The following is a 21,258-nucleotide window of genomic DNA, read 5'->3' as shown; positions in this document are numbered from 1 at the left end:
GGCGGATGCCGACCGAAAGAGATCTCACGTATTCGTGATTGGACCGGGCTCTATGTGCGTGGGAGAGAGAGAGAGAGAGAGAGAGATGCGATTTTTGCTCATGCTAGATTCGTGATTGTGATTCGTGATCGTGATTGTGACGACGACGAGGCTGGCTGAAAGTGCGCTATCGTAAATCGTGAATCGTGAATAACCAGCAATGTTAAGGTGCAGAAAGTGACAAATCCAGACGGAGCTCGTGGGTGTGGAGTTTTGAGCTGCCCAAAAAGGTCAAAACACCGGCAGAGTCACGCGCAGAGAGTCAACCGAGACGCGCCTATGGCGTGGTTGGGGGCCAAAACAACTCTCCAACTGCCGAATCTGAAGAGTCTGAGACTGAGGCTGAGTGAAGCTGATTCAACGCTCAGCGATAGAACGCCGCCGTGTGTTGTGACGGCCTTGCGTGACTTGCTTGGCACACTGACAACTCGTAACGGTCCAACTCTGTCTTTCTTCCCATATACGCATTCCCGCTCGTCATCAGTACTTATAGCCTCGTACGCATTTCTGTCTCCAGTCCAAGCGCTGGAGACAATCATCCCGTTCCGAGTCGAACTCGACTGGCGCGCACGTCCACCAACATCAAGCTTTCTGTCTTCTGGCATCGTTTCTATCTGGTGACACTATATATAGCATTGCATACTCTCTCACCCATCAAACGCTTCTAGTATCTTTGTAGCATAAACCAAGCTATAATTCGAGCGCTCAACTCACACAGTCAAGATGGCTTCCACATCCGCCGCGTTCGTTCTTCAGGACAGACAGGACCACATTATCGCACCAGACGACTCTGACTTTCTCGATTCCGACGCAGAGAGCAGCTCTACACCGCATCCAGACGACCAGCTCATCGAAGAGGCGGTCCTTCAAGGCTTCGAGAATGCCTCGCCGCAGCGCTCCTCGAGAAACGCCGCTGGAGCCACGAGTGCCAACAAGCTCTGGCCCGCTCACCCTCTCATTCGTATCCACAAACGGCTCTGGTTCACCTGGTTCAACGGCGACCTGCCCTCCGAGGACGATCTCAACGAGCAAGATGGTCTGCCACCAGCCTGGAAGAACTTTGACGATGCTGAAGTCAAAAAGTACATCGACCCTACCGAAACCAACCCTAGCCGCTTGCATTGGTTCAACATCGACCACGATCTGGTTTACCTCAGCTTCTGGTTCGATTGGGGCCCGCTCAACGTCGGCATGTTTTACCGCTTCTGCTTGCACGTTCACCACATGCTCACCGATCCACAGATGCACGATGCCACACTGGTACTCTACACCACCAACGCCCCGGCGCAAAAGGCAAATGCAGCTCTGCTCGTCACACTCTATGCTATGATCATCGGCAAAGTCACACCAGCAGACGCCTTCTACCCGATCTCGGAACTCGAATTTAAGCCTTTCCGCGACGCTGGTTACGGTCGTGCAGACTACAACCTGTCCATCCAAGACATCCTCTACGGCGTTCACCGCGCTATCAACTCGGGTCTGCTTGATCTCACCACTTTCAATCTGGATGAGTATGAAAAGTACGAACAGGTTTCGCACGGCGACTGGAATTGGATCACGCCCAACTTTATCGCATTTGCTTCACCCAACGACCGCAACTATGTGGAAGCGTTGCGTGTTGGTGAAGGTCGCTTACCCGCCTCGTACTCGTTTCGTCCACCGGGCGAGGACAAGCTGTTTGGTAAGACGATTCGCTACTTCAAAGATCGCGGTGTCAAACTCGTGGTGCGCCTCAACAACCCGCTGTACGACCGAGAAGCCTTCCTGAATGTCGGCATCGATCACAGCGACATGTACTTTGACGATGGATCCAACCCCACCGACGAAATCCTCGCCGACTTTATCGCCAAGGCCGACCACGTCATTGCACACGACGGCGTAGTGGCAGTGCACTGCAAAGCCGGCTTGGGCAGGACCGGCGTGCTGATCGGCGCGTATTTGGTGTGGAAACACGGCTTCAGTGCAGGCGAGGCGATTGGATTCATGCGCTTCATGCGTCCCGGTTGTGTCGTGGGTCCCCAGCAACACTTTATGTACCAGAACTTTGCCGAGTGGATCAAGTGGGGGGTGAGAGACCACGCCATGAAGGAAGCGAGACAGTTGATCGCCGAGGAGAGGACCAAGTTGGAAGCGGCAACTGCAGCTGCGCGCGCGGCTGCCGCGGCTGCCGAGGCTGCGAATGCTGCCACCGCTGCCGTGGCGCTTCCGATGATCCCGACGACTCGTGCATCGACCAAGCGCCGCGCTGCTGGTTCGGATGCTGCCAAGTGTGCCGAGGCCGACCGCTTCGACCAACCCGACGCGGACGTCAGCCTGGATGAGCACATCAAGCACGCTCCACAACTGTCGCGGAATACGCGCAGGAAACCCACCTCGGAGCATTCTGACTCGGACGACGACGAGGGTGAATTGCAGCGACCTCGACAAAAGCGAAAGTCTGCCGCTGCTGCTGCTGCTGCTGCTGCTGCTGCTGCTGCTGCTGCTGCTGCTGATTACATTGATGGTTCTGGACCCGTCACGCCTATCGCACAGCGAGCAAGTTCGCGCGCAGTACCTGCTTCGGCTGCGCCCGTGTCGAAACCAGCACCATGCGTGGGTCAGCCGCGAAAATCACCTTCTCCTTCCAGGAAGCGACCTGCGATTCAAGCGCCCGCGACAGTGGCGAGGCTGGAGCTCAACGGACGACGCTATCCGACAGCGACGAGGTCGTTCAACCATCATCTCATGTTGAACGGTCAATCGGTGCATGTGGACGCCGTGAATGCTGGCGTAGATGTTGTCCAAGCGGTGGATCAGGATGCTCACTGCGACGATGCAGACCAAGAAAAGACGGGCGCCAGTGGCGGTGTTGTTGCAGCGGCAAGCAACGCTGGCGTGTTGGTCGAGTCGCGGATCAACATCTCGTCTACAGCTACACCTAGAAGCTCGCCCAAGGCCGCCGTGGTGAATCTGACGCCCTCCCCAGTTGCCAGGGTAAGGGGGTTCGAGAGGTCTCGATCCAACACTATTGCCACCGCTACCGTGGCTACACCGGTGCGAGGCTCGAGTCGGCCGGATTCAGCGGTCAAGCCGGAAGTGTTCCGTGCATCACCCAACATTAGGGATAGGTATGGGTTGAGGGACTCGAGTCACTCCCCGCCGCCTGCTGCAACGGCGACGGCGACGAGCAGGATGACGGTGTCCAGACAAGCATCGCCAGTGAAAGCCGAGACAGCACCGGTCACGGATGCAGAAGTGTTGGGCGTGATCGACTGTATTCCTCAACCGGCTTGTTTGGCGCGCGTATCGACGAGGCGTCCGTCTCCTTCGCCATCGCCGGTCCGAACTGTAGCCAAAGCGGGGCCACCGACGGTGGCGACGATGAATGGCGAGAAAGCGCCATCTCGCATCGCGCTGGAGCAAGACGTAGAAAACGTTCAGCCGGGCACATCGACTGCGGCGGTAGTTCACCGTGCACCGCTGACCAAAGGCGTGGTAGCGTCGACGAGCACGGTGGGTAAAGTAGTACGCGCAGTCAAGTCGAAAGCTGTGCTGAGCAACGGCGTATGTAGTGCCAGAGTGACTACTGCTCGCAAGCCGATTTCAGCGCGACGTGACTTGGGCGAGACGACGCAGAGGAGTGTTTCAGCTAGACTCGCTCCACGCACTGCGAGCACTGCTACGGTGCGCTTACGAGCACCGAAGAGCACCGCCGACTTGCGCGCAGCCGCAGCGACGAGCACTAGAAGCGTCAGTAGTGCAAGTAACTCGAGCACTGTTGCTACCACAGGTGCGCGCCCAGCGAGCAGGTTGACCGCTCCCACAGCAGCAAGTGCTGCAAGAGCAGCTGCTACCGCGTCGGCTGCCAAACGCGCTCTTCCGCTCCGGCCGCTCAAGCCAACATGTGCCAGCGCAAGAAACGTCTCGAGTGCCCTCCACAAATCTGCAACACCTTCCACCGCAGTTAGGAGGAGGAGGAGTAGCACCGGCGAAGCGGGTCTTGACGTGGCGGCCTAGACGCTGTTTTTTACCATGGTTTTACGTTACGATTCATGTGTTTGATCCGAACGCGCTTTTACTGCTGTGCAGTGTGCATGTGCTTGAATGGATGGGGGGTGTGAACGGCGGTTGTGAGTGCAGATCGCCGACGATGAGACGTGTGATTGCACATGACTCACTCGTGACTCTGGGACTGTTCGGCGACCGCAGACGACGAACGGTAAGGGCGTGTCTAACTCCGAAGCGCGCGCGGCGTGGTTGGAGCACGAAAATCACGCATGTAGCAAATAAGAGCGTCATGTGCAGTGGTGAGTGACGAGTCTGAGATTTCATGGTTGCATTCGCGATTTGCGATTTGGTGTTGGTCGGAATTAGAACGGCGACCGAGCCAGGTGTCAAGACTACAGACGCGCAGTGTTGTTGTTGCTGTGTGCGTCTCTGTGCACAGGCGCGGGATAGTGCAAGACGGACTTGATGCACGCAGCGTCGAGCGAGCCTGCAGCTTGCAGCTTGCACGTTGCGCGGTTTTGGTTGCAAGTTGGCATTCCCCGCATCCGAGCCACGAGTCGTGAGCACCGATGCACGATTCACACATGAGTAGAAATCCGCAGGCGCGGCGCGCAAGCGTGAATTCACGATTGTGACTCGTGAATCGCACCGACACAATACCGTAATCCGAGCCGATATGCGACGCTCGCAGCCACAATGTGCACGGCGCGACAAAGGTTTATATAAACCTCATGCGGATCTGATCGTGTTTCTGCGCCGCTCACGAGTGATCTCTGCTGCACCGAGACAGACACGCAACACAGAAAGTCAGCTTGGACGCACACGTATCGAAACAAACACACGACACGTCCGTGGTTGTGCGCATTCCAACGAGCCGACTTGCAAGCAAGCAGCACAACAGACATGTCGACGAGCCAGCCCACCACACACAATGCACACGATGCACACGATGTACACGATCGAGGCACGCGCGCCGACGTAAGAGCATCGAGGCTGGCAGGTAAGGTGGCGATCGTAACCGGCGGGACGCGCGGATTTGGCGCGGCGATCGTATCGCTGTTTGTGCACCAAGGCGCGCGATGTGTGGTGATGGACGTGCTTGCTTCAGACGGCTGGTATGATGCCTACACGATTGCGGCCCCGACGTCAGCGTCGGTCAGTGCTCCGCCCGAGTCAGCGTACGCGCTCAAGGCCGACATCACCTCGCGCGCATCGTGGTGCACAGCGCTCGAGACGTGCATCCACACATTCGGCTCGCCACCAACCATCATTGTCAACAACGCTGGTTGGACGTACAGCAACAAACCCACACTCGACGTCACAGACGACGAGTTCGACAGGGTCTTCCAAGTGAATGTGAAAAGCGTGTATCTCAGCGTCGACGTCTTGCTGCCGAGCTTGTTGCTGTGGAACAAAGACGACCAGCACGATGTGTGCTGGATCAACATCGCCTCCACGGCAGCATTGAGGCCACGTCCCGGTCTGGTTTGGTGTAAGTATGCTCCAACCGAATCCAACCCGCACGGATTCTTTAGAAAAAATCAAGACTGACCGACAAAAACGTTGGTGGTGTGACAGATAATGCTTCGAAAGGCGCCGTCTGTACAGCGACCAAGGCGTTAGCGGTCGAATATGCGCCACGCAAGGTCCGCTTCAACACGGTCTGTCCCGTCGCTGGCAACACGCCTCTGTAAGTTTACCACGTTGGCACGTTCCAACGCAAAAGCAGCGGCACAAGCACAAGCACAACCGGTTCGCTGACTCTGTACTATCTCGCGCTTCTCGAATGTGGCCAGACTCTCCAAGTTCGCCGGAAGCCGCCAAGCGGGCGACAGCATGTCGGCCGCCCAGCTCGCTCAGTTCAACGCCTCGATCCCCATGGGCCGCTTGAGTGAGGGATCCGACATCGCTAACGCGTGCCTCTTCCTCGCCGATCCAGCCAGCAACTTTATTACCGGGATCGACCTTCCCGTCGACGGCGCCAGATGCGTCTAGCCAGACAACAAAACACAACAGACACACACACGCACATCCAAAGCGACCTCTACGATTCTTGTTGTTTGCAGAACCAAAAGTGTGTGCGATCGTGACAGAGAAAAAGCGACATGCGCCATGCGACATGCGTGAGTGCGTTGACGGGTTTACTTGAGATCCATCTCCCTCTCGACCAGCTTAAAGATGGTCTCCAACATGATGTTGCTTGTACCTTCGTAGATGGCGCCAATCTTGCTATCTCTCCAGTACTTTTCGATGCCCGTCTCTCTGGTGAAGCCGACGCCGCCGCACCACTCGATTGCGCTACCGCTGGCTCTCTGAGCCACCTGCGAAGCGAAAAGCTTGGCCATAGCGGCTTCCTTGGTAAAAGGACGACCTTCCTCCTTCAAACGTGCAGCGTTGTAGGTGAGCACGCGTGCGGCTTCGATCTCCATCATGATCTGCGAGATCTGGAACTGCATTCCCTGGAATTGGGTGATCTTCTTACCGAACTGCTTGCGGTCAGCCGCGTAACGGATTGCCTTATCCACCGCACCCTGAGCGAGACCGATCATCTGGGCGGCGATGCCGACGCGTCCCTCGTTGAGGATTTCAATAGCAATCTTGTAGCCCTTGCCTTCCTCGCCGATCAGATTTTCGGCGGGCACTTTGATGTCGTCAAAGTTGAGCGTGCACGTCGACGACGCACGGATGCCGAGCTTCTTCTCCTTCTTGGCGATCTCGACACCCATCGACTTTTCGACCGCAAAAGCGTTGATGCCCTTGTAGCCCTTGGACGCATCCGACTGCGCAAACACGATAAAGAATTCGGCTTCCGCCGAGTTGGTGATCCACATCTTGCTGCCGTTCAGCGTCCACGTCTTACCATCGTCGGATTTCTTGCACGATGTCTTCATGGCGAACGCGTCCGAACCCGACGAGGGTTCCGACAGGCAGAATGAGCCGAGCGTCTTTTCCGAGAGTTGGGGCAGGTACTTGTCCTGGATGTGCTTGCTGGCGTACTTGCGGATCACCGTGTTGACCAGTGTGTTGTGCACGTCGCACAGCACCGAGACCGACGGGTCGACCTTGGCCAGTTCTTCAATCACAATGATGGCAGCGCTGAACGAGCAACCGGCACCACCGTGCTCGGCCGAGGTCTCGACACCCATAAGTCCCTGTTCAAAGAGTCCTTTGATGATCTCTGGGTCCATCTTTTCGGCTTCATCCATAGCCTCGACCCTGGGCGCAACCACGTCCTGGGCGAAACGCTGGACGGCTTCGCGCAGCATTTCTTCCTCCTCGGTGTATTTCGAGAGCGAGTTGACACCAAACGGCGATTCAAACTCAGCCGACGCGGACGACGACGTGGAAAAGGTGCGGATCGCCGACACGAGTCGCTGAGCGGACGGTTTGGCGGCGACAGCGTTCCAGCTGGCGGTGGCGGGGCTAGACGAGCTCGAGCTGCTCATGCACCGCGCAGTGGCGAGAACGGGAGCGCGCGGAGCAATGCTCTTGCTGGCAGCGCGCGCCAAAACGCGGCTTGACGAAGATCGAAGAGACATGGTTGGCGTTGCAAACAAACGAAGGGGATCACTCGTGTGGTGGATGATGTGGGAAATGAAGGCAAACTTCTTTCGACCCAGAGCCAGCCAAGGCTAACTTATATGCATTCCGTCTGCCTTGGTGCGGTCATGGGCAGACCGGCGTACAAAATCAGTGCGATTCCGGAAATTCCTCACGTCTGAAAGCGTATCTTAGCCGACCCCGCTTTTCTTTCGTGTCTCTCTCTGCTCTCTTGTGTCGAGAGGCGCGCACACAGAACCCGCTCTGGCCGCCAGCTTTTCCCCCCCGCCGTGTTTTCGGTGCGTTTGCTGCCAAAGCGGTGATGACGGCCATATCTTCTCACACACTTCTTCTAACACAGAGACCGAAGTCATTTGACCGACGACCATTTGGTCCATCTTTTCGTCTGTGACCTGTACCCTCCATGCTCGTACTACCCGAGCGGTATGGTTGAGCCAAGACAGCTCTTTGCTTGGTGCTTCCACCCAAAAGCACCAGTCATGCGCAAAACGAGCGAGAGGCCGATCGAAACACGGGGCAGACCGGGGCAACAGTTACGAGTACAGTGCAACAAGCGGCAAGGTTCGTGGCTGAGCTGTGCGTCACTTTCGAGGTTGTACGCTTCATCGCAAACATGAAAGCGCGGTTCTCGTGTCTCTGTACGCCGTGCAAAACCAAGAATTCTGAATCCTGAATCCTGAATCCTGAATCACGAACGTGGAATTTGTGATTTGTGATTGTGAATGGATTTGTTATTCACGATTCACTTCACAATTGTTGAATCTGAAAGGCCCCAAACGCTCAGCTAAGCTGCATCCCGGCAATCGGCTTCAACGGTAATCCGACTCACAAATCATTATGCGCGCGCCTGAAATTTAACCGAACCACGAACCCGAAGAATCAAACAGCGCTTTGTAATGATTAGCAAAACAGTGATTCTATCGGGCAATGCATCATAAAGGCAGTCCCGATCGTGTCTCCGGAATTGGACCCTGGAGAGAGCCGCTCTTCCAGAAGAACTACTCACAAGCTGCCCAACAAAGCATACAAGATAGCCAAGCACACTTGTAATGTCCACAAGCACACTTGCATGTTGATCGGCGCAAGTGACGTCGACGAAGCTCCTCAGCTCTAGCCATGATGGCATTTCCACCCAGGTTGCCAACTTCGCCGCGTATGGCACTCAAGCTGCAACGACGCACATTGTCTAGCTCGTCGTCTGCGCAAGCTTCAGCGTCACAGCCGTCACTGCGGCGCAAACCTTTGCAACCGATACGACTCTCTACGCACTTCTCACCCACTCAAAAAGCTTCTCAGTCATCGTCTCCATCTTGTGTGTCTTCAGCCTGCAACGATGATCCATTGCCTTCGCTACAGCTCCTCGTTCGCGGCGGATATGTCCGCTCTTCTTCCTCAGGCATCTTTACGCTCCTTCCCAACGCTCTTCGCATCGTTGGCAAGATCACCAACATCATAGATGAGCAGCTCTGCGCCATACATGCCTCTCGCATAGCGATGCCCAACCTGCTCCCGTCTAAACTCTGGCATCAAACCGGTCGATACACCGTCATGGGTAGCGAGCTCTACAAACTTCGAGATCGGAAAAACTCCGAGTTTGTCCTGGGCCCCACACACGAGGAAGAGATCACCAAGCTTGTCGCCAACCAGGTCGACTCGGATCGTCAACTTCCTCTACGTTTGTACCAGATCACGACCAAGTTCCGGGACGAGCCCAGGCCGAGAATGGGCTTGCTGAGGACCAAAGAGTTTTTGATGAAGGATTTATACTCATTCGACAAGAGTGCAGCCGATGCAAATACGACGTATGAAGAGGTGAGGGCGGCGTACGCTAGGATCTTTGATAGGATTTTTGGTGTCGACGGTAGATGGACGGCAGCAGAGGCGGATACGGGTGCGATTGGAGGCAATAAAAGTCACGAGTATCATGTCAAGGATCCTGCCGGTGAGGACACGTTGATATCGTGCAGTAGGTGCGCATACACTGCCAATACCGAGAAGGCAGTTTCCATGCCAGATCCAGCACAGGTCCCTGTTGCGGCGGCGGATGTCAGAGTGCTGCTGTACGGATGCAGCGATGTCAAGGTGCAAGACCAGATGATGCACGCCTTTGTGCTTCCAGCGGGGCGAGGCTTGAATGAAACCAAGCTCGAAAAGCTCGTCGCCAAACTCAAGGCTTGCAACAAGCGCACCGATGACGATCATAGCCTTAGCCTCAAGCACACCGCTAACGCCCAACAAGACAGGATCGAGCTCATGTACGATTCCGCATCTTCTCTCACCTCCAACACCGCAACAGCGAATTGGGACTGGAAAGACCGACCCGAGGGCCCGCTGGTCCGGTTCACCTCCGTCTACGTATATGCCGACTTCGAATGTGCATCGATTGACCCATCCGAGCTCAACGACGCTCTCATCGACGCTGTCAATACCTTCACTTCTCGACCAGGCAGCACCGGCGATCCCACCCAACACTTACCTCTTGTCGACCTCTTCCCCGTCCAATTCGGCCACTTTGCTTCGTCACCATCCGCCGTCGCCCCACCTCTGACGCTGGTCGATATACGCACCGCACAAGCGTCGGACACGTGTCCGTCGTGCAAATCGCCCCACTCGCTCCAGGAATCCAAAGCCATCGAAGTGGGACACACCTTCTACCTCGGCGAACGATACAGTCGTACGCTCGAGGCTGGCTTCCTACCATCGCACGACGTTGCTGAGCAAGTGTCGCAGGTGCACAAACTGGCTAATGGAAGAGTGCCTTTTCAGATGGGTTGTTACGGCATTGGTGTCTCTCGTATCTTGGGTGCGCTTGCTCAAAAGGCGGTGGGCGATTTCGATCGCATTTTCCATGGTGATGCTGGTGATTCGGCAGTGGCGAGCAAAAAGAGGCAGAAAGCGGGGTTCGTATGGCCGTCGTTGATCGCGCCATTTACGGCGGTTATTGTGATCAGCGACGTCAAGGATCCAGCCAAAGTAGAGGCGGCGCAGATCGTGTGGGATCGCATCGTCTCGCACGCACGCAGAAGCGATCGCACCATACGCGCCGTTCTCGAGCGTATCTCGTCGCAGCGCTCTCAGCCAGACCAAGCCACACCGCAAGTGGATCAAGACCAAGGCTGGTCAAGAGAGGAAGCGAGCGAAATTGTCATTGACGATCGCACCAGCACGCTCGGGTCCAAATTGGCAGATTCAGATCTGACCGGCTATGCGTACCGCATCATTGTGGGCAAACATTTCACAGCTCAAGCCAAGCTCGAGTTGCAGTACATGGGCGAACACGGCTGGACCGCTATGTTGCTCCCCATGCAAGCCTTTGATCAAGTATAGCTGTGATGCGAATTGCCACATTCGGTATTGTTGACTCGACTCGTGTCAAGCGACACTCACCAACGTGTACACAGACATGATCAGTTCACAGTCACGCACGCGTTTTCACAAGCACACATGGATGTAGTGTAACCAAACCAGATTAAATCACGAATGTGTGCAAGGCATCATTCGTCAAAGGTAAGCTTGGTGCCGGTGCTCTGAACGACGGCGGTGCTTGCTCGTTGTGCGTTGGCGAGCGCGGCGCCTGGCTTGGCACGCTTGACTGTGGCAGTATTGGCTCTTCTTGCGATGCGTTCTTGTTGTGTCTCCTTGTGTTTGCGCGGCAGTGGAGCGTTTGCATCGAACGAGCCTGGTTGCGGCGGTTCGGTGTGAGTATGCTGCTCGGTATGTTGTGGAGCTGGAAGCGTGGAGCGTTTCGGCTTGTTTCGCTGGAAGCCCACTCTGAGCTCGTTCTTGCCTTTCGAGTCGAGCGCCGACTTGAAGGCTTTGCCCGCACCGCGCCGAGTCGCATCGGCCGAGGCGTACTGCACGATCAGTCGACGACCGTCGAGAAACGTGTTGCGCACGTCGAGCAGCGATGCCGTGGCCTGCTCGATCGTGTGGAAGTCCAGAAAGCCGAATCCTTTGCACTTGGTCGGCGCATCCTCGAACGTCCCCAACCGCACTTTACGGATGCCAGCAGGCGAAGCAACCACATCGCCCTGCGCTCCAGAGGCGTCTTTCGTGGTGCGTCCCGAGGCTTCCGCTTCTACGGACGAGCAAGAGCTCGAAGAGGAGGAGCTGCTACTGCTGTTCGAATCAGAGTCAGAATCCGAGTCCGAGTCCGAGTCCGAGTCCGAGTCCGAGTCCGAGTCAGAAGAAGAGCTGGAATGCGAGTCCGCAGAGTCATGCTCGTTCGATTTTGACTTTGGCTGATGCTGGTTGCCCTTTCTAGTCTTGTGGGCCTTGACGACAGGCTGCCGTTTCGTCGCCGAATGGTCAAAGAGCTCTCTGACGCCCTGTTCGGTAGTGTTGAAGCTGAGGTTGCCCAAAAACAGCGTCATGCTCGGCGGATTCTTCTGCGCACGCAAAATGCGTTGTGCCGTCTTTGTCAATCCGGTCTTTCCCTTTCTCTCGTCAGCCGTTTTCTCGTCAGCTTGATCGTTCTTGGTCTCATCCGCATCCTCGTCCGTTGCGGTGTACTGGCTCGTCGTCGCATTGGGCAGATTTCGTGCGATCCCAAGCGCGCTCGTGTTGATATCCGGTCGACCCGTGAAATCGCTCCCGTTCTTGATGAGCAGTTTCCTACCATCCAGCGGTTGTTCAGACAAGTTCAATGCTGCTGTTAACATGTCCTTGCTCGGCAGGTCTAGGTAGGCGAAGCCCTTGTTCATCTCGGCTCTACGTAGACCCTTGGGCATATTGACGCGCGATATGCCATCGATTCCACGTTGATTGAACCAATCCACAAGTTTGCTCGGTGGCGTGAAGAAGGACAAGTTGCCGATCCAGACCGAAAATCCGGATCGGGGCAGCAGCGCCGAGTCGTTGCCTGTTGCCTTGCGAGCAGGATGCATGAGTGAATTCGGGTCGGAAGCGGGATCGGAAGCAGAAGCGGTCGAAGGCGCATCCTCGAGTTTGGCTAGCTTCTTACGTCGACGTTGTTCCTTGTGCGAAAGCACTTTGACCTCCTCGGCGGGTTCAGCTTCTGCGACGCCATCCTCTGCAGCATCGTCGGTGGACGAGTCGAGCTTTCGCTTGACACCCGAACGAGTAGCTGTACCAGAGGAGTCGGTGACGTCCTTGCCGAGTCTGCGTGCAGCGGCCGCCTCTTTCGCCTCTCGTTTCTGAGCTACCGCCAACTGACGCTTTTCCTTGTTCGTCAAAGGTCGCTCTGCGTCGGCCACAACTGCAGGAGCCACAACCTCGTGCGTATCCGACATGCTTCTAACCTACACTCCAGCGTTGAATGATGGATGCTTCCGAGATGGAAAGAGTCGTGTAGAGATGGGTTCGAAGATCGAGAGTGGCCAAGACCCTGAGTAACCTTTTCTATTCGCCGATTCATGACTGAAAACTTTCTCGAGGCTCTTCCAAAAATTTCCTCACATACTTCTCGTTCTCGGGTGTCGGCATACGGGCACACGCATGGCGTGTAACCAGGGACAGGTGACTTGAGATGTTTTTCGCAATGTTAGATAAAAGAATAGCTACATTCGTGATTGTGTGAAATACTCACGACTCACGACTGACCCATACGTTAATCGTGAAATTGTGAAATCGTGAAATCGTGAATCGTGAATCGTGAATGCCTCGTGCCTTGACCTTTTCAGTGACTCTGTGATTGCCTCGCTATCGCTCCGTTGAAATGCTACAACTGTAGACTCTCAAACTGGCTAACGTTCAAAACACCAGAGAATGCACAGACCCAACACCAAGACGACCTAAGCATGAGTAGTGGACTTTTCTCTCCATTGAATGCGATCAACGAGGCACTTGAGCCATACATGCGGAAAGACTCTAAACGCTCGAGAGCGGATTCTCAGGCATTGATGAAATCGCGCATGTTGGCCAACCAGTCGCAGTACTCTCTCTGTTCCTTGTACTCTGCATAGTTGGGGATGAACAGTGCCATGTTGGCATCGAAGCCCCTCTCGGCCCAGAACTGGTACCATTGGTTTTGCACTGCTTCGTCGAGCGTGTCGAATTGGGGACCCAAGTAGAAACCCCTTCGTTGGAAATCGGCATCAGCGTCGATCCGGGTTGCCATTTCCTTGTCCTTGTAGTATGCAATATTGTCGATGTTCAGGTCGCCATCTTGCACAAAGCCGTCCATCACAATCGCTCCACCGGCGGGCTTTGTGATGGTGGCCGAGATACGGATTGGATACTGAGGCTGATCGGGTTGCTCGGGGGGTCCAACGATTTCGCCTGGAGTTCCGTCTTCGTTGTCTTCGGGCAAAGCACCGGAGGTGTCAATGTCACCTACGGAGAAGAGGATTTGGATGTGTTCGTTACCGAACTCGCGTTCCAGAGCTACTTCGTCCTGACCAGGAGTGTCGCGCAACTTCCAGATTCCGGCTTGCTTGAATTCCGAGACGAATCCAGGTTCCGACGTGGGCGAGTCGCCGATGAACAGGTTCGAGTTCTCCTGTTCATACGAGAGCTCTTGCGCAAGCTTTCCAGCCAGTTCGGCGTCGTATTCGCCTTGACCGAGAACAGAGCGGGTAACCGAAAACGTGCGCATACCAGGCACCACGCAAGGTCGAATCGAAGCGCGCGCCACAGCTACTGCACTAGCGGCGGACGTAGCGCGAGGCACAGCTGCTGCGCGAAGCAGCGTTCTGCACAAGTTGCGTGCGATCATTGCTATCGATACACTTCTCAAGATCGCGGTGGTGATGAGCAGCGATGATCGATGATGTCGTAGACAGGTGGAGCAACGCACAAGGCGAAAAAGCGAAAGCTCAGGCAAGAGGGCGTACAAAAAATGGGATCCACTCACGACTCACGAGTCGCCAGTGTAAATCACGAATATGTTAACTAAAATAAAGAGATCAGTGCGCAGTTCGACCTGAAGACCCTTCGTCCTTTGTTCTAAATCGTCACGCTTGTGGAAGTCAGAAGAAATCGAAGCTTGGAAAAAAAGCGAAATAAAGCGAAATAAAATGAGGGCGACGATGATCACGAATTACGAATCACTCGTGACTACCACTCACGACTCGTGATTTGCAGACAGAAGCTGCAGGTAGTCACGAGTCACTCGTGACGAGCTTGAGGTCATCCATCAGCTTCACCGCGCTCTCAGCATCGAGTTGTGATAGGACGGTTCCACTGCAACCAGCATCTTGGCCGTCTTTCCCACCATGAAGACGACCTCAGGCAATCTAGAAGACCCGCTCCATTGCAGCGAATACTGATTCAACGCACATCAATGCTGGCTTTCAGGCGTTCATCGATGGTGTTTCAACTGATTGAATGTCCCCACTTGTAAAGGCGAAATGAAATATGCTACTAAACATCACATAACTCCAATCCCGAATGGCTTCAAAAGGTCAGTTGTCCAATCTTGGCGCATTTCAGCTGGACTGCTCCCATACACACTGTAGTAAATGAAGCGCAAGTATCTGGGATTCGTCATTGAAAGAGGAAGACTGGCGGCGTGGTAGAAATGAAGCTACTCAGGAAACATACGAGAAAGAAGAGAAGTTTGTACAAGACAAAATGCAAGAGAGCGACGCGAACGAGCCCGCCACGCCCGACCACGGACGCCTCTCATTTCTGTTACATAGCAAAGCCGTATGCATCCGTATCGTCATTAGGAAGTGGTTCAGGGCACGATGCAGTCGCGTCCATGTTCATCAACCAGCGGGCTTGCAACCTAATCCTGCGGCATCTGCGCCGCGCATGAAGGATACAGAGCGTTACTTATGCCGCCTGCATCTTGGCACCTCTTGCAGAAAGCCATTTGCCACCATGCCGTGTCACCGTCCGACAAGTTGGCCTTTCCGCCCTCTTCTAAGCATGTGGCCTCAGTCGAAGTAAGGAATGTACACTTGGCCGTCTTCTTAGCGCTAGCGACAAACTTCTCGGCACAAGCTCCGGAAATTCCCTGACTCTCCTCATCGAGGGTACGAGGACAATAACATTCTCCGAGAGGCATAGCGTCTTCGGGAAGAATTTTGAGAGTGGACGTGATCGTAGTATAACCTGTGGGGGGAATGGAAGGCGGTGCACGTTTGTTATTGGCGCTCCATTTGGCGTGCAACATGCCAAGTGCCGAGTCTTTCTTTTCGGAGGATGGTGCGGGAGACCGCTTGCTGAAACGTAGCTGGCCGCGATCGATCCGACCAGCCGAGGCGAAGGGGAAAAGGCAAAGGAAAAGAGAGAGGCTGGCAGCCAGGAGAAGAGGTTTGTGGAAGAACATTTTTTCTCGCAGCGTGGCCTGAAGAAACAAGGAAGAGGAGATGGAGGATGTCGTTGTGGGAAAAGATGAGAGGTAGATGAGGATGAACGAGGAGCTTTTATGGGCGATAGAATGGCGCATCGAGAGCAAGCAATGCAGAGTAACGGCTGTGATGAGTCAAGAGCTAGGTGGGACAGGTCACCACGGTTGGCGTCCAATGGGTGGGGAAAAGATGGTTGCAAGGCCCACCAACTTGATCACATACTGGAAACGAATCCAGAAATGCGTGGAATATGTGGCTACTGGATCTCGACCTCAAGGTGTGGGTTGGAACGCTCCACTTCCTTGACCCGCAACGTCACTTTTTGCATCGTCGGAGCACCACAGCACGGAGTGGGCGAGCCATTCAACCAAAAGAGATTTGTCTTATCTTTGGACAGCTGAGGCCACGATCGAACTGTATCTCAGTGAGATGCCAGCGGCTGGCTGGCTGGCTATCACTCTTGTTGACCGCCCAGCACTCACAGTTGTGCATATCAACAACTTATCCAAATCTAGCTCACACTTTTTGTTGCCTTGGCACACACCAAATTGAAAAATGGGGTGACATATTTGAGCTTCAAGTAGGAAGAGAGTGGTGAAAGCGGCGTGAAGCTGTTCGGGATGTGCGAGACAGATACATAAGGCAATGGCATTGCAGGGTGCAAGAGAGGAAAAAGGTCGACCCAACACCATTCGTTGGTGTCGCTACCCAATGCAGGCTCGGAAGATGCCTTAGTGTGGCGGACAAGGGACTCCACGTGCCTTTATGACCAAAAAACCAGGCGCACTTTACGTATCCGACCCCCTGTCGATGTGCTGTTCATCTTCTTTATCGAGCAGCGTATCTAAGGACACGCGTAAAAGGGATGGCTCTTACCACCTGCTGCTTTGCACCTCTTGCAGAAAGCCTTCTGCCACCAGACTTTGTCGCCATCGGACAGGTCGAGCTTGCCGCCCTTCTCAAAGCAAGTGGCATCAGTCAAAGTCCCGAACAGACATGTGGCTGTGCTCTTAGCGCTATCGACGAACCTGGAGGTACAGGTGCCGGAAACATTCTGCTTCTGATCATCGAGCGTACGAACGCAACTACACTGTCCGAGAGCCGACGACTCCTTACCGAGAATCTCGAGTTTGGACGTGATCACAACCAAATCCGGGCTGGACGTAAACGGCACTGGACGACTTGGTCCTTCAGTACGTCCAATTATTGAAGTTTCAGATTGCCGCTTTCGGAGATATTGCTGGTCGCCATTCGCCCGACCAGCCGAGGCGAAGGTGAAAAGGCAAAGGAAAAGAGAGAGGCTGGCAGCCAGGAAAAGAGGTTTGTGGAAGAACATTTTGTCTCGCAGTGTGACCTGAAGAAACAAGGAAGAGGAGATGGAGGATGTCGTTGTGGGAAAAGATGAGAGGTAGATGAGGATGAACGAGGAGCTTTTATGGGCGATAGAATGGCGCATCGAGAGCAAGCAATGCAGAGTAACGGCTGTGATGAGCCAAGAGCTAGGTGGGACAGGTCACCACGGTTGGCGTCCAGTGGGGTAAAGACGGCTGGAAGGCCCACCAAATTTATTGTCATGTACAACTGGCGGAGTGAGGCTCGCTAAACCGAGTTTGTGTGGCTGTGGTGGTTCGGTCACACGGCGAGAGGCGAGTTACTCCCACTTCCTCGACTCACTTATCTAAGTCCTGTACCAACCGATTGCCATAGCTCGAAGCGTGTGAATGACGAAAGCTCGTAAGGCCTTCCAAAGACCAGATGACGATTGAGCCGAGATGGGTGAGGTATCACGCGCACCCCTACAGCCAATGATGCGTGTCGATGGACAAGCGCACGTCAGAACCACAGTCACGAGTCACGGTGTCAATTTCTCGAAACTGAGCCCACACTGTCTACTGCTTTGACACTGCCTGGCATAAGAAAGTGGGGTACACGTTCGAAATAAAGACTAGCCAAAGGAGGTCAAAGGAAACATGTAGCTACTGGGTACTAGCCGTGGACAACATGAATAGTATCCTTGTTGTCATCAGGGAAGCGGCCAACGATATGGCGCCACCTTCTTGACTTTATTAGTCGCTATTGAGCCTCAATGGCACTTGAACTTTGGATCGCTCGTGCCACCTGCATCCTGGCACCTCTTGCAGAAAGCTATCTGCCACCACACGTTATCACCGCCCGACATATCGTCCTTGCCTCCCTCTTCGACGCAGGTGACCTTGTCAGATGCTGTGAAACTACACTTGGCCGTCTTCTTAGCACTGTTGAGGAACTCAGAGAGGCAATTGACTTTGGTGTCCGGCTTCTGCACCTCAGTGCTGCCATTGCAAGTACAGATTCCGAAAACCTGAATGTCGGCCGGATGATGCTGAACCGAAGACGTGATCAAGACCGGTTTCTGGCTGGTCTGGTCGACATGGTCTCTCGTGAAGAGAGTGGGCATCATCTTGGACCTAGCCTCAAGTAGCTTTGGCTCATGTTCGCGCGCGGAAATATCCCCGTTTTCCCCGTAGTAACGCCTCGTGAGCTCCAAGGAGTGATGCTTGAGATCTTGCTTGTGCCTGGGAGCGAAGCTAGGAGGCTCTTCCACCAACGAATCGGTTTCACCAATTCGGTCTGCAGGCTCCGAAAGTTCATGCGCGCCGTTGCACTCTCCGAAGCGAGTGCAGCCTCGAAGGTACGGCTGCTTTGGGTTCTGAAGGAGCTGTGTAGTGAGCGGATCTACGTTTTTTCCTGATCCCCCCACGTTCGAGTTCGGGTTGGATCCAGACGATACTTCGTGTTCAGAGTCGTTCCACGCACCATGAAGAGCATCAGGCAGGCTGCCTTCATCGTCAGAGAGCTGCAAAGGAGAACGCTTTTCGAACTGCCCTAGGTGCCTCGTTGGCAACCTCTCGAAGGGCCTGGGGCCGCTGAAACGAACGTTCTGGTCATGGACGGAATCGGGAACAGCTCCAACACTACTGATCGGAGGGTGGTGTGGAGGACTCGGAGGCGAGGGAAAGCTAGGCAAGGGAGCTTCGCCACCGTGAAACCTCGGAACACCCCGATGAGCACCGCCTTTGCCGATGCCGATCTTGGACAGATCAGGCTTGGAAGTAGCAATGGTGGTGTCGGAAGTCGACACGTCACCTGAAACGCCATCAGCTCTCCTGCGCAAAGCATGAGAAATGTCGTTGCGTTTCTCAATGGAGTCTCGACCAATCTTACTCGAAGCCGGGGGGCGTTGACCCACCTCTTGGCAATTGGTCATGGGCGGAGGCGGAATGTCACGAGGGGGCCATCCAGGCCGAAAGGTTCCGCCTGGGCCTTGCCAACCGAGACCGTGATCGCGCTGGACAACGTGAGTGTGACCCCACGGCGGATATGGGATGCCATTGCGAGGCCAGCCGGGACGGGAGATTTGTTCGGGCGAGTCTGCATCGATTCCGTTATCACGCTTGGAAACGTGAGGATGGCCTGGATCCGGACCTCCGTTTGGATCTCCCGCATGCGGACAGTCAGAAATACACTTGTCGCGACGATCCAGTCGAGGATGACCGATGATATTCAGATCAACGCCGCCGTGCCTTGAGTCTAACTTGCCGAGGCGACCGCTGTCACTTCGAGCATCAGCGGACTTGTCTACGTGAGATTCGTCGCCATCGCTGAAGCGCAGATCGCGCTTACGTTGATGACCGCGACCTAGGATAAGGTCATCTCTAACATCAAGCGAGGTCTCGACGCTCTGACGTTGCAGACCTCGCTGCTCGACGTTGATCGGACTGGCAGAGGTGAATGAGAACTCGCAGAAGAAAAGGGAGAGACTGGCGGTAGCCAATAGAAGAGATTTGTGGAAAAACATTTTCTTTCTCTCGCAATGCCCCTGGTAGGAACCAGAGAGAACAGACTGAGAATGTCGATGTGGACAAAAGGGAGAGGAAAAAAAAGAGAGCAAAGGGGGTCTTTATAACTTACACTTAACTGGATGGTGGAGAGAACGTCAAGTGAAGAGTGACGGCTGTTCTGTATCACAAGACGCATGCGAAATGCCCGCAAGTGTGATAAAGATCATACCGAGCGGGGCTGAACAAGCTCCAAGGCCTCGAACCACTTCGCCTCACTCTCAGCACGGCAATGCGTAGCCGGCACCTGAGTTCAAGGTGCACTGATATGAAACTGAATAGCGAGTAGGTCTGGAATCCATGGCGTGGGAAGGACTTCACGGAATTCACTTGCCCAACTCGCTTTCATACCTCTTTTAGCATCCGTATTCCGCAACCCAGCGAGAGTGTATCAAGTTCATCAGAGACACGTGAGAAGATGAACCTTGTGTTAGCGTTTGAACAGCTACACCGCCATTGAGCCGAAAAGCTCAGAGAAAGGCCAGCTGAAAGCGATAACGCGTGTCGACGGCCAGGAGCGTATCTGCACTACCAGCATTGAATCCCATTCGCTGCTGCTCTGACACAGACAGATGTCGTAAAGTGGAGAATCGCTCGAGACGAAAGGATGAGATGCGGTGAAAGGGACAAACAGAAGAAATGCAGGATTCGGGCAAGACGTTGTATTGAAAAGAAAGGGAAGAAAGCAACACACGATGCACTTTAGTTGCTGTTACTTTGATGTCATGAACATCAGTCACGAGTGATGTCAGTGTGGAAGTCACGAGTGGTTCGCGGCACGACGTCGTCTTTCCTACGCAGCAACGCTAGTCTTCCCTTTTCCTGCACGTGTCAGCACTAAGGACAAGCGTAAGAGGGATGACTGGTGCCACCTGCTTCTTTGCATCTCTTGCAGAAAGCCATTTGCCACCAGACATTGTCGCCGGCCGACATGTCTTGCTTGCCGCCCTCTTCAAAGCAGTCGAGGATGGTTTTCGCTGTGAATTTACAGTCGGCCGTCTTCTCAGCACTCGCTTGGAACTTAGAGGTGCAAGAGCCGGTCGTGCTCTGCTTCTGATCCGCCGAAGAAGGATCGCAAATACACAGTCCCAGAAATTGATGGTTGTCTCCACGCTTCTTGAGAGAAGATGTGATCAAGATCCAGTTTTCGCCGCTCGAGTGGCCGTCGTTTCCCGCAACAATACCAGGTGTAATGTCGGATCTCGCCTCGACGCGCACTGGGCGATGCTCAAGCACGGAGCCAAGTTGAGTTCCGATACTCCGACGATGCAGACCTCGCTTGTTGAGATTGATCTGAACAGCAGAGGTAAACCGGCAAGCGCAGAAGAAATGACAGAGGATCGCAGTAGCCAGTAAGAAAGAGTTGTAAGAAAACATCTTCTCTTGGCACGTGTTTTGGGAGTGACGATGTCGATGTGGAAGTAAAAGAGAAAAGAAAGAGGGGCAGATACGAGCCTTTCTAGATGATAAGCAACGTTTTACAGAACAGACTGCGCTAAGTCACGAGCCCAGTGGAATCGCTGCATGTAGATGAC

General features: G+C 54.5%; 10 protein-coding genes across 10 annotated transcripts; 3 read left to right on the top strand and 7 right to left on the bottom strand.

Moving 5' to 3' along the window:
- Positions 1-762: 762 nt before the first annotated feature.
- UMAG_06187 (phosphoprotein phosphatase CDC14) lies at positions 763-4,035 on the top strand (the record flags this gene model as incomplete). Its single annotated transcript, XM_011394255.1, has 1 exon — positions 763-4,035. The coding sequence occupies one exon, from the start codon at positions 763-765 to the stop codon at positions 4,033-4,035; it is 3,273 nt and encodes a 1,090-aa protein (XP_011392557.1).
- An 894-nt stretch (positions 4,036-4,929) lies between these two features.
- UMAG_06186 (uncharacterized protein) lies at positions 4,930-6,021 on the top strand (the record flags this gene model as incomplete). Its single annotated transcript, XM_011394254.1, has 3 exons — positions 4,930-5,518; positions 5,605-5,716; positions 5,823-6,021. The coding sequence occupies 3 exons, from the start codon at positions 4,930-4,932 to the stop codon at positions 6,019-6,021; spliced, it is 900 nt and encodes a 299-aa protein (XP_011392556.1).
- A 146-nt stretch (positions 6,022-6,167) lies between these two features.
- Positions 6,168-7,565, bottom strand: UMAG_06185 (putative acyl-CoA dehydrogenase short-branched chain precursor; the record flags this gene model as incomplete). Its single annotated transcript, XM_011394253.1, has 1 exon — positions 6,168-7,565. One exon carries the CDS (start codon positions 7,563-7,565, stop codon positions 6,168-6,170), a length of 1,398 nt encoding a protein of 465 aa, XP_011392555.1.
- A 1,141-nt stretch (positions 7,566-8,706) lies between these two features.
- On the top strand, positions 8,707-10,914 carry UMAG_06184 (uncharacterized protein; the record flags this gene model as incomplete). The annotated part of the gene is made up of 1 exon (XM_011394252.1): positions 8,707-10,914. One exon carries the CDS (start codon positions 8,707-8,709, stop codon positions 10,912-10,914), a length of 2,208 nt encoding a protein of 735 aa, XP_011392554.1.
- Positions 10,915-11,081: 167 nt separating this feature from the next.
- UMAG_06183 (uncharacterized protein) lies at positions 11,082-12,839 on the bottom strand (the record flags this gene model as incomplete). Its single annotated transcript, XM_011394251.1, has 1 exon — positions 11,082-12,839. The coding sequence occupies one exon, from the start codon at positions 12,837-12,839 to the stop codon at positions 11,082-11,084; it is 1,758 nt and encodes a 585-aa protein (XP_011392553.1).
- Positions 12,840-13,438: 599 nt separating this feature from the next.
- On the bottom strand, positions 13,439-14,263 carry UMAG_06182 (mitochondrial p32 family protein; the record flags this gene model as incomplete). The annotated part of the gene is made up of 1 exon (XM_011394250.1): positions 13,439-14,263. One exon carries the CDS (start codon positions 14,261-14,263, stop codon positions 13,439-13,441), a length of 825 nt encoding a protein of 274 aa, XP_011392552.1.
- A 1,014-nt stretch (positions 14,264-15,277) lies between these two features.
- Positions 15,278-15,823, bottom strand: UMAG_06181 (mig2-5 protein; the record flags this gene model as incomplete). The annotated part of the gene is made up of 1 exon (XM_011394249.1): positions 15,278-15,823. The coding sequence occupies one exon, from the start codon at positions 15,821-15,823 to the stop codon at positions 15,278-15,280; it is 546 nt and encodes a 181-aa protein (XP_011392551.1).
- An 866-nt stretch (positions 15,824-16,689) lies between these two features.
- On the bottom strand, positions 16,690-17,181 carry UMAG_06180 (mig2-4 protein; the record flags this gene model as incomplete). The annotated part of the gene is made up of 1 exon (XM_011394248.1): positions 16,690-17,181. The coding sequence occupies one exon, from the start codon at positions 17,179-17,181 to the stop codon at positions 16,690-16,692; it is 492 nt and encodes a 163-aa protein (XP_011392550.1).
- A 747-nt stretch (positions 17,182-17,928) lies between these two features.
- On the bottom strand, positions 17,929-19,683 carry UMAG_06179 (mig2-2 protein; the record flags this gene model as incomplete). Its single annotated transcript, XM_011394247.1, has 1 exon — positions 17,929-19,683. One exon carries the CDS (start codon positions 19,681-19,683, stop codon positions 17,929-17,931), a length of 1,755 nt encoding a protein of 584 aa, XP_011392549.1.
- An 877-nt stretch (positions 19,684-20,560) lies between these two features.
- UMAG_06178 (mig2-1 protein) lies at positions 20,561-21,100 on the bottom strand (the record flags this gene model as incomplete). The annotated part of the gene is made up of 1 exon (XM_011394246.1): positions 20,561-21,100. The coding sequence occupies one exon, from the start codon at positions 21,098-21,100 to the stop codon at positions 20,561-20,563; it is 540 nt and encodes a 179-aa protein (XP_011392548.1).
- Positions 21,101-21,258: the final 158 nt, after the last annotated feature.

This window comes from Mycosarcoma maydis, chromosome 22, assembly GCF_000328475.2.
Source record: "Mycosarcoma maydis chromosome 22, whole genome shotgun sequence".
Classification (NCBI taxonomy): domain Eukaryota; kingdom Fungi; phylum Basidiomycota; class Ustilaginomycetes; order Ustilaginales; genus Mycosarcoma; species Mycosarcoma maydis.
The sequence above is the reverse complement of the archived record's forward strand: the minus strand, read 5'-3'. Positions and strand labels throughout refer to the sequence as shown.